The sequence below is a fragment of the Perca flavescens genome, chromosome 3 (genome assembly GCF_004354835.1).
Source record: "Perca flavescens isolate YP-PL-M2 chromosome 3, PFLA_1.0, whole genome shotgun sequence".
In the NCBI taxonomy this organism is placed as follows: Eukaryota; Metazoa; Chordata; class Actinopteri; order Perciformes; family Percidae; genus Perca; species Perca flavescens.
The window spans coordinates 23,349,235-23,359,801 of record NC_041333.1 but is presented as its reverse complement, the minus strand read 5'-3'; the positions used below and the strand labels follow the sequence as shown (position 1 = coordinate 23,359,801).

At 38.5% G+C, this 10,567-nt stretch overlaps 1 protein-coding gene across 3 annotated transcripts; it reads left to right on the top strand.

The window, feature by feature from the left end:
* The first annotated feature begins 70 nt into the window (after positions 1-70).
* pdcd10a (programmed cell death 10a) lies at positions 71-8,473 on the top strand. Of its 3 annotated transcripts, XM_028573450.1 has the most exons (9): positions 71-1,074; positions 3,885-3,916; positions 4,281-4,471; positions 4,860-4,913; positions 5,103-5,217; positions 5,851-5,977; positions 6,946-7,024; positions 7,124-7,206; positions 7,702-7,783. In XM_028573450.1, exons 3-9 carry the CDS (start codon positions 4,382-4,384, stop codon positions 7,781-7,783), a joined length of 630 nt encoding a protein of 209 aa, XP_028429251.1. In that variant the 5' UTR covers positions 71-1,074; positions 3,885-3,916; positions 4,281-4,381. The 3 variants fall into 3 exon arrangements, with proteins under 3 accessions (XP_028429251.1, XP_028429249.1, XP_028429250.1); XM_028573448.1 differs by lacking the exon at positions 3,885-3,916; XM_028573449.1 differs by lacking the exons at positions 71-1,074; positions 3,885-3,916 and having other exon boundaries at positions 4,382-4,471; positions 7,702-8,473.
* Positions 8,474-10,567: the final 2,094 nt, after the last annotated feature.

The window sequence follows — 10,567 nt, the reverse complement described above, 5'->3', positions numbered from 1 at the left end:
CCACGTCAATTTGTCCAATGAACGTCGACCAAAGATTATCGATGTAAAACGAAATAAATCACTCCTTCCTGCTTCCGTCTTTGCTTACGCGAACCGTACATTGAGTTTTCGACGCTCGTCACGGCGGCTTCGTGTTTTACATACCGCGTGTAACATTTTCGTACAGCCCAATGTTTTTATTCAACGTGTTAATGTGTAGGCTATATCATCTAGCTTTATAACAGGCCTGGGATTAGCCTCCTACAACGGTTAGAATCATGTGTATATATCTATGGGTTAGAATAATGTGTTTTTTTTTAGCAAATGCGCAGTTCTGTAGTACCGTACATTAAGCTTGTATAGGATATTCTTAAACCGTGTTGCAATTTAATATGTTCTTGATACTGCGGTTTATCGACATTAGCAGATAACTATCTTGTCCAACAGTGCAACAGTTAAGTTAACTTCACGCTGTGCTGGTAACTAACCGACCGCGCTGAACGCAAAAAGCACGACACCCACTTTAGTTTGCTGTTATTTTAACTCTAAATATATCTTCTGCATACCACTGAAGACAGAGTCTTATTAATGTGTTTTCTAGAAGTGGAAAACGCTACAATGCTTGTGTGTAGATCTGTAAACGAAAGCGTCACAAGGGTTAAATTACACCACCTGTACCTTTTTGGGAGTTGAAGTCTGTTTTGCCGGCCATCACAATGACGGCGCATGAAGGAGACTTATCGAAAGAACTACAACCAGCCTCTCCTGTGATACCAAGACCGCCCATCCCAAAGCCCGAAAACTTCCTGAATAAGACACAATCATAACAAAAGGGGTTATTGAAGCAAACAGTCGGAGCACCTGTCTGTTTTAATTATAGGCTATCTTTTATAAGTCCACTATTTTATCACCGGACACTATGGCGATAGAGTGCTAGTTAGCTAACGTTAACGACGAAGTTGATCACCTGCTTTAAACTGCTAATCTAATTTTAGCGCGTTAACGCTACCTGCAGGTATTGCTGTTCGCTTTTTAACATTATCCCCCACTTTATCGGAACGCTGCTTCTCTTCATTGCCAACAGTCTCACCACAGGTAAGCGTCGTGCTGTAACTTTAAACCCTCTCCACCAGCGATATGGTTTTTCAGTACTGAAAAACCATATTGCTGGTGGAGCGTTAGTTTAAGTGACACACTTGTTGGGGTAACAGTACAGTAGTTATTGTTAATTGCGCTTTATCCTCGCCTCACATCACTGTCAGTTACCTGCTACCACAAAGATTGGGTATTTAATCAAGATGGAAAAGAGTTGTCTAGACAAAATTAAAATGATTATTAGCTGCCCCACTTGCCAACACAAATAACTAACCTCAGTGATCTTACTCACACAGTGACTGCCTTAGTGCGTTTCATCCTTTAAGGAAAAATAATAGTTTGGTTCAAAATTGCCACCGAAGCAAATTCATGGTGCTAGACCTGTTATGTCCATAATTTTATCAGTGTGGTCAGCAAAGGGCATACATCAAAATGCCCCAAATTGCCCCCAAGATTTAGGCCAATATTCATATTATATAATTCATTTCTATTTTCTAATAATTTCCTTTCTCTAACACACACTCACACAAACAGCGCTGTTACATATAAATGCATATAATGATAATAGCAAAAGTATGCTTTTCATTGACTCATATTGACACAAGGTGGTAATTACTGTATGCATTTAAATCTGGACTTATTTTACATTTTAAAAAAAAGCAACTTTATGGGTTATGAACTAATTACTATTTTGTGCTCCCCAAATCTTTTAAATTTGTGCAGTTTAGTTTGTGTTGATGCAAGGGTCACAGTAGAGATCTCTAAGTGCCCTGATGGCTTTAAAGTCAAATAGGGACCTAGATGGTAATGAGCCAGACGTGCAAAATTGTGGTTGTGAACTTTATGCCATTTGCTGTTGTGGCGACTCTGTGGTTTTTCAATTAGTAATGAGGAATTGTAATGGTTCGCAATAGAGCTGGGCAATATATTGATATTGTGTCGATATCGTGATATGAGACTAGATATCGTCTTAGATTTCGGATATCGTAATATCGTAATATGGCATAAGTGTTGTCTTTTCTTGTTTTTAAAGGTTGCATTACAGTAAAGTGATGTAATTTTATGAACTTACCAGACTGTTCTAGCTGTTCTATTATTTGCCTTTGCCCACTTAGTTATTATATCCATATTACTGATGATTATTCATAAAAAATCTCATTGTGTAAATATTTTGTGAAAGCACCAATAGTCAGCACTACAATATCGTTGCGGTATCAATATCGAGGTATTTGGTAAAAAATATTGTGATTTTCTCCTTATCGCCCAGCCCTAGTTCGCACAAATGACTCAAAAAGTTGCCTAAAAGACATTTGTCCTGACAGGAATTTTGACTTGTCATAGCAAGTAAACGCAGGTGTAACTATTTGCATTCATTTACATGTTTACCGGTATGTCTGTCTGTTGCAATGCACAATACCAGAACCCTGTTTCAGGCACACCTATATATAATGCAGTCATTTTGATTATTTGTTACACCTAGGTTTGATAAGTTGAAATTTCCACCTAGGGAAAGGTTTATGCTTGAAATATGGGTCCTATAGACAGATACTACTGTTATCCCTCCTTTCCAGTCGTCACAGCTTACTTTATTTTTTTATTTATCCTTTATTTTACCAGGTGATGTCCCATTGAGATAGTCAAATCTCTTTTACAAGGGAGACCTGGAGCAACAGTACACAAGTTACACAGAATCACAAAAACAGACACAGCAAACAAAAAACATTTACAGTACATGACAGATCTTTATACATCAATTTAGGAGCATTGAATTACCCTAATTGAACAATTGTCTAAACCCTCCAGGACCAGTTCTTCCTCAGCCATTGTTTGTTGTGTGACACTTTTACAGCGTCTAATATATGACGCCATTCTTCATTCTACTGATCATACAACAGTGAGAGCATTTATCCTTAATTGATAAATTCAACCTTAATTGAATTAATATGTTTTTAGGTGATTTTTTTTTTAAAGTGATTTTCCACACCTTACCACTAGAGCTGAAAAGATTAGTTGTCAACTCTTAATTAATCGCCAACTATTTTGATAATCGATTAGTCGGTTTGAGTAATTTTTTAAGACAAAAGTCAAAATTCTCTGATCCCAGCCTCTTAAATGTGAATATTTTCTGGTTTCTTCTCTTCTCTGTGACAGTAAACTGAACATCTTTGAGTTGTGGACAAAACAAGACATTTGAGGACGTCATCTTGGCCTTTTGGGAAACACTGATCCACATTTTTCACCATTTTCTGACATTTTAGAGACCAAACAACTAATCGATTAATTGTGAAAGAAATCCACAGATTAATCGACTATGAAAATGATCGTTAGTTGCAGCCCTACTTACCACTCTTATCACCTGTTGTCCCTTATTCAAAATCTGACCAAGGAGGACACTATTGTTTTTGTCTGCACAGCAAATCTAAAAAAGTCTATAAAGTCACTGTCAGGTCTTCACATGGTGACTCACTGGATTCTTGAAAAGAGGAGGCACACACATAAAGACAGACTTGGTATGTAAGTGTGTCTCCCTGCCCGACGATAAATGATCTGTTGTATGATCAGTAGAATGAAGATTGGCGTCATATATTAGATGCTGTAAAAGTGTCACACAACAAACAATGGCTGAGGAAGAACTGGTCCTGGAGGTTTTAGACACAGACAGAACTAAGGCCAATGAAAGAGGATATTTCTATTCTAATTTAAACCACCATAATTCACTGCTTCCTTATGACAAGATTGAGGTTGAACATCACTGAATATACTGTATATGCCGTGGTTCTATATTTATCCCAGTGATATTTTTATTGCAGAAATAATATTGGAGAGGGTGTTCCTTATTCAGGTATGACTCATGCCACTTTTGTCCCCATTGCACCCAGTGGAACAGTAAAGCACACACCCCTCGGCAATGTGGCTGTTATGTGATGATCATGTCTGTGACTGAAAGGCTTTTTGGAAAGTGGTACACATTGGATTTTATGACATGTAATGGAAAGGAATAAAGCTGGTGCATTGTTGGCATTATTATTAGAATTTATTCCATCTTTGACTAACCTTACACCTTATTGAAGTTGTTTAAATTGATTACTAATTGTAACCATGGTGAAATTATTATTATTTTTTTTAAATCCCCTACTCTGTGATTTCCGCCCACCACCATCTATCTCTCCTTGCTTGTTCACCTGTCTTGTCTTCTTCTTCTTCAGGTCCCTGTCTGCTCCCATTCTGTCAGCCTCCGTGAGTGATTGAATGAGGTGAAACTGGCAGTGGACAAGCACACACACAAAGGTCCATTGATTGGTCAAGGATGACCATGGAAGACATGAAGAATGAAGCTGATACCGCCTCAATAGTCTCTATGGCTCTCTACACTGTGATGTATCCCGTCTTCAACCAGGTAAAGAAAACGGAGAAAGAAATGTGGATGAGACTGGTGGTGACAGCTAACATGGCTCAACAAAGTTTTGCAAAGCAAGTCTTGTTTTTAGCTCTGTGGCTACGCATTTGGAAAATGTACAAATATCAAAGGTACAAATCCAAATTTAAAACCATCAAATACACATGGGTTTAAACAACACAAGAGTTTCAAAAGGTGCAAATGTTACATCAAAAGTGTGTGTGTGTGTGTGTGTGTGTGTGTGTGTGTGTGTGTGTGTGTGTGTGTGTGTGTGTGTGTGTGTGTGTGTGTGTGTGTGTGTGTGTGTGTGTGTGTGTGTGTGTGTGTGTGTGTGTGTGTGTGTGTGTTTTTTACTGGCTTATGTTTGTGTGTCTGTTACAACTTGCAGTTGGAGAAAGTCAACCTATCAGCAGCGCAGACCTTGAGAGCAGCCATTATAAAGGTAAAGAAAGAACCTTTTTCTTTTTGTTAGTTTGAGATGAACTGCCATGCTGTGTCCATACTATTTTCTTTTAAATACTTTTAGACTATCATCTTTCTGTTGATTATACATTTAAAACATTTGATGCCACATAGGGCCAAGGCTGACTGTGATTACTGTCAGTGCAGCTGTATGTTTGTGTGTTTCAAGGCAGAGAAGGAGAGCCCAGGTCTGACCCAGGACATTGTTATGAAAATACTGGAGAAGAAGAACGTAAAAATCGACTATAATGAGTCTCTACTTCGCATGGCAGACGATGTGGAAGGTAGGATGTTGGTTAATGGTGCATGCAAATATAGCAGGAGGGTGTACTAGGGTGTGTCACATAGGACAACCATACAAGAGTACCAGCAGTAGGTCAATAATAAGAAAGACATATTAACCTGGCCAACTTTAACTTTCTCCCAGGACATGCACAACACTGACTATATTGCTCAAGGACACTTTAGCAAGCAGAATGATTACCAACCTAGCTTTGTCTGGCTTTTTTGTTATGCCCCTGTCCATATGCCATCAACCCAATTATCCAGTAGGGGGAGCTGTTTCTCCACAAATCAACTGCACTCCTTGTTCTGTTTCTGTCTGTAATTGAATTCCTTGTGCCGTGTACAGTGATTGATGGTAGTAATGAATTCACATGTACCTCCTGCATGGCACAGCCCAAGTTCTGCCTTAATCCTGCCTTCACTTAACAAACTAAACACTGTCACTGTAAAGCGTGTGCACACACATTCCCACACACAATCAATCTTGTATTTATTTTATACATTTGCACTCTAGACCACCATTATTAACTGCTTAATTTCAGTGTCCCCTGCAGCTATTTGCACGTGTGTTGACGTGCCTGTCCCGGAGGAGTTTGTAATCACTATTTTTCTCATCCTCTCTGCGTTTACAGAGTTTGTGATTGACAGACGAGAGCCAGAGTTCCAGGAGCTGAACGAGAGGGCCCGAGCTCTGAAGCACATCCTCAGCACCATACCAGATGAGATCAATGACAGAGTAGGCTTCCTACAGTCCATCAAGTAAGGTGTGTGTGTGTGTGTGTGTGTGTGTGTGTGTGTGTGTGTGTGTGTGTGTGTGTGTGTGTGTGTGTGTGTGTGTGTGTGTGTGTGTGTGTGTGTGTGTGTGTGTGTGTGTGTGTGTGTGTGTGTGTGTGTGTGTGTGTGTGTGTGTGTGTGTGTGTGTGTGTGTGTGTGTGTGTGTGTGTGTGTGTGTTACACTATATACAGTTTAGTACAATATACAGGCTTATAAAAGTTTCAGTCTAACATCTTGTATTAATTGTATACATTTCCAGAAAATGTCTTTGTTGTTTAGTTACATAAAAACAAAAAAAGATTTTTGGTGAAGCATATTTTTGGACAAGGCGCAATTGAATACATAGTCAAGCGAAAGGATGCACATTTGCTCTATGCAGTATAATGGGAGTAAGACGAGTTAAAAATCTTTCAATAGTTCCTGGGGAGGCTTCAGGTCAGTCGGAGTCAAAACAAACACACACTCAGACATGCACACTCCACACAATTGGGTTCAGTGCTTACGTTGCTAGCTAGAGCTGCATGTAGCTGTACATAATGTGTTTGGGGCAAGTTACACGCACGCACGCACGCACGCACACACACGCGCACAGACACACACACACACACGTTGATGTTTCATTTTCTTGGCCCACTTTGCCATTATTTTTGATCAAATTCAATACTCTTAGTGAGTCACTGCTTAAGTTACTTACCCAGCGGAGGGCTTAGAAATGAAGTCAATTCAAAAGGAATGCTGAAAAATTATAGTTATGAAACGGCAGATTTCAAGTGCATACGAGGGGAGAAAAAGTTGAAGGTGAAAGCATGCTCAGGAGAAAAGGGGAAGAAAGGCAGACAACGAGCAGGATCAAGGAACTTGCAGTTATCAGGGTATCGCTGCCTGACAAAAACAGCTAGATTTTGAGATGTTGTTATTTTAACATGCACTTATTTGTGTGTGTCATCCACAGAGACATTGCCAGTGCCATCAAGGAGCTGCTAGACACGGTTAATACAGTCTTCAGGAAATACCAGTATCAGAATAGACGGGTAAGTAGATAACATGAAGAGGAAGAAGAAATGCATTCACACAAATATAGTTTCTGTAAAATGTGAGGAGCTGAAAGGCTGTCTTTATTTATTGGCTAGGCACTGGAACAGCAGAAGAAAGAGTTTGTGAAATACTCCAAGAGCTTCAGTGTCACTCTCAAAACCTACTTCAGAGATGGAAAGTATGACACTGTTTTAGGTTTATTCTGTTTTGTCTGTTTCTCTTCCTTTTCTGTCTTCTCACTGACTTGTTCAGCCTTTTCTTTTTCATATGCACACACAGCTGCCAACACATTTAATAGCTGTACACGCACATGAACATAAACAATTACACACACACACACACACACACACACACACACACACACACACACACACACACACACACACACACACACACACACACACACACACACACAAACAAACACACACTGTCACCACCATGTAAATGGTTGTCGTTTGATCACAGGCCTGCTTGTATCAAATCCACCATTGCTGAATAATTCCCTTGACCCATTTCCTGTGCATTCATCCTGGCTTGTATTCTCTGGAGCCTGACATTCTCCATTCCAGCCAGATCAAAGTGTTTCCTGGATCAATCCTAATATTGTTGCCATGGTTTCTTTGCTGTATGATTGACACTTGTGTCCTTGTGTCTCTGTCACGGTTGTTTCCAGAGTGACAAACGTGTTTGTCAGCGCCAACCGTCTCACCCACCAAACCAACATGATACTGCAGGCCTTCAAGACTGTGGTGTAGCAGCTCGAGACAACACACACACACACACACACACACACACACACACACACACACTTTTTATTAGAGAATAGCTGATATGAGGCTTTGTAATTTGTAAAGACATTTTATTATTTTGGGCTTTATAATTTATAATTCCGTGGCTTTGAGGGGAGATCATGTAGTTTGAGGTTCAAAGCAAATCAGGTTGACTGTAATTGCCAGGGACTTTTTTTACTCTCTTTTATGTTTTTCTTTTATCAGATTCTGAAGTCGATATTTCTTTGTTCCTTTTAAATATTGCCTTCTCCGCTCAGTGCTGTGTAGTTCTTAAAAAGTTTAGGAAAAATGTGATTATTTCCCATGTCCTTAAAAGTTTGGTAATTGCAAAAAAAGTACAATGGGGAAGAAAGTGGCATTCAGTTTCCAAATGCATTTCCACATTCTTTTTGCACTTTTACTCTCATTTTATTGTCATTTTTCTATTGCAAAACATAATCTTGATCTACACAGTGGTATCATGTACTTTGCAGTAATCATTTGCCACAATCAGCATACATCATATTCAACTTAAATCTGTCAAGAAACCAAGATCTGGAGAAATGTTCAGGAATTTAAAATGAAGACTGTGTTCACTGTCTGCTTTCTTTGTCCTGTACTGTTCTAGTGTGCACTGTTCACTCAGTGCATCATAAACACAACCTATCCAGTTGAGCACCAGTGCCGTCTTTCTTTTTGCTTTATGAATATATGTGAAGTGTTCACGTTTACTGTTTACTAACCATCGATAGTCCAATACAGTGGTGCTCATAAGTTTATGAACGCATGCTAAAGTTGACTAAAATCATTTGTCATTGGCATGGGGTGCTTTCCATAAAATCCTCTCTTAATGCAAATCAAACCAGCTATTAGGCTAACTGAAATAAAACCATGCTAATCTCTAGGTATGGTGAAAGGTATGTGATGATGTCAGGCTGTTTTAATTCCAAAAGCCAAGGGAACTTTATGAGGATGCATAGTATCCTGGATCCATGAAATAACTGGCCTTTAAAAATTAAAATCTGCCTGCCTCTGAGAATTTAACATAGGGGTGTACTTACTTATGGCCCCTGTATTTTAAGGAAGAACATGTATTTATTTACGATAAATTATTCATTCACAAAGAAAATTGGTGTCCTTAAAGGTTGGATTTTTGTAATTCTTTTTAATTAAAGCATTAAGTTCAATTTCCAAAAGATGTCATTTTTTTTTTTTTTTTTTTTTTTTTTAGTGAACTTTAGCATGGGTTCATAAACCTATGAGCACCACTGTATATAAAAGAACTCCTGGCTTTTTGTTTAATGATAGGTGATCACAGATGCAAAATAAGAAAATGACCTGGTCTAAATCTCATTTATCTACTGGGGATTTTTTTTTTCTGCATTCAAACCTTTTTTTTTATGGGACCCTTTAAAATAATATCTACTTGTGAGATGAGGTGTAAGTTTTTCACAAGAAAAAAAGCAAATCTAATTTTGTGTTACCGGTAATTTCTTTTTTTTTTATCCTGTATTTATCCAAAAATGGAAATCCACCATGAAAATCTTTGATCCTTAGATTTTATTTAATTGTCTGCTGGTGATTTTTCTTTTTTAAAATGTGGCATACATAACCAGAGATGGCAGGAAACCACACTGCGATCATTCCAGCAAAGCTATCACTGTGTTTGATCAGAGATTTCTTTTCAGAAATCCAACATACAACATCTGTTTCAATGTCAGATACTTTACATCAATGAACAAATCCTTTTGTTTTGTTTTGGACCACAATCTCACATGGGGAAGTGAGAGAGCACAGCTGCAATCGTGGGCACAACATAGTGCTCAAAACAGGTTGGCTTCTAGTGTTTATTCAAAAGTTGTAGAAGGTCATTACAATAAACGGCAGAAGAACACTTGGTTTGAGAAAGAAGGAACAACGGAACATCAATAATTCTCAGACTGACAAAGTGTAACAATTACAGTGACTGAGGGTGGGTATTTCTTGCAACTTCTAGATTTAAAGATATTAATCTATCAAACAACACAATCCTAAATTGATGCTTGGCGACTTATTTGAATTTTATCCATATTTCAAAGAATTTAATGCAGCAGATCTTGAATAAGCCTTGATTTACACAAATGTGTTTGACCATCATTTCTCTTTCTGTCTTTCTTTAATGGCCACGGCTATGGCAACATTCTTTGAAACAATTGTTAATACAATTTTCTCTTAAACAAGAGTCATGAAGAGTGTTGAAAAAGCATTTTTCTTTTTATTGGAAATGAAAGTCATTTGAGAAAGATTTTCAAAAGTGTGTCTCTCTTCAGATTTGCATTGTTGTATGAAAGTGCTTTATTTCCGCTCAGTTTCCATTGCGTTTTCTCTCTTCCCATGCACCTCTTTCCTTCCAATATTAAGATCCGTACCATTTTTTTCCCCCCGATTCCAGCAACTTCATTCTTCTCCCTGTATAATAGTGGATTTTCCATGGTGGATTTGTGGTGGGCTATTTTGGGCTCTGTACTGGCTTCCACATGCACCACTGTAATCCAATTGTGATAGTGTTAATTTTCAAAGCTTTATTATTGAAATTGCTGAGACCTAATTTTCTGATCCTGTCACCGTTGACGACCGCTGTAATCAGCTAATTCAAGTTATTCCAGGCCATTAAATCACTCGCAGGGATTGGTTGTGGTCACTGAAGCAGCAGGGAGGGAAACGATAATATCTACGTTGGATGTATAGCTCATTCGTGCTTGCAGTCATACAGTCATATCTATTTGTCTC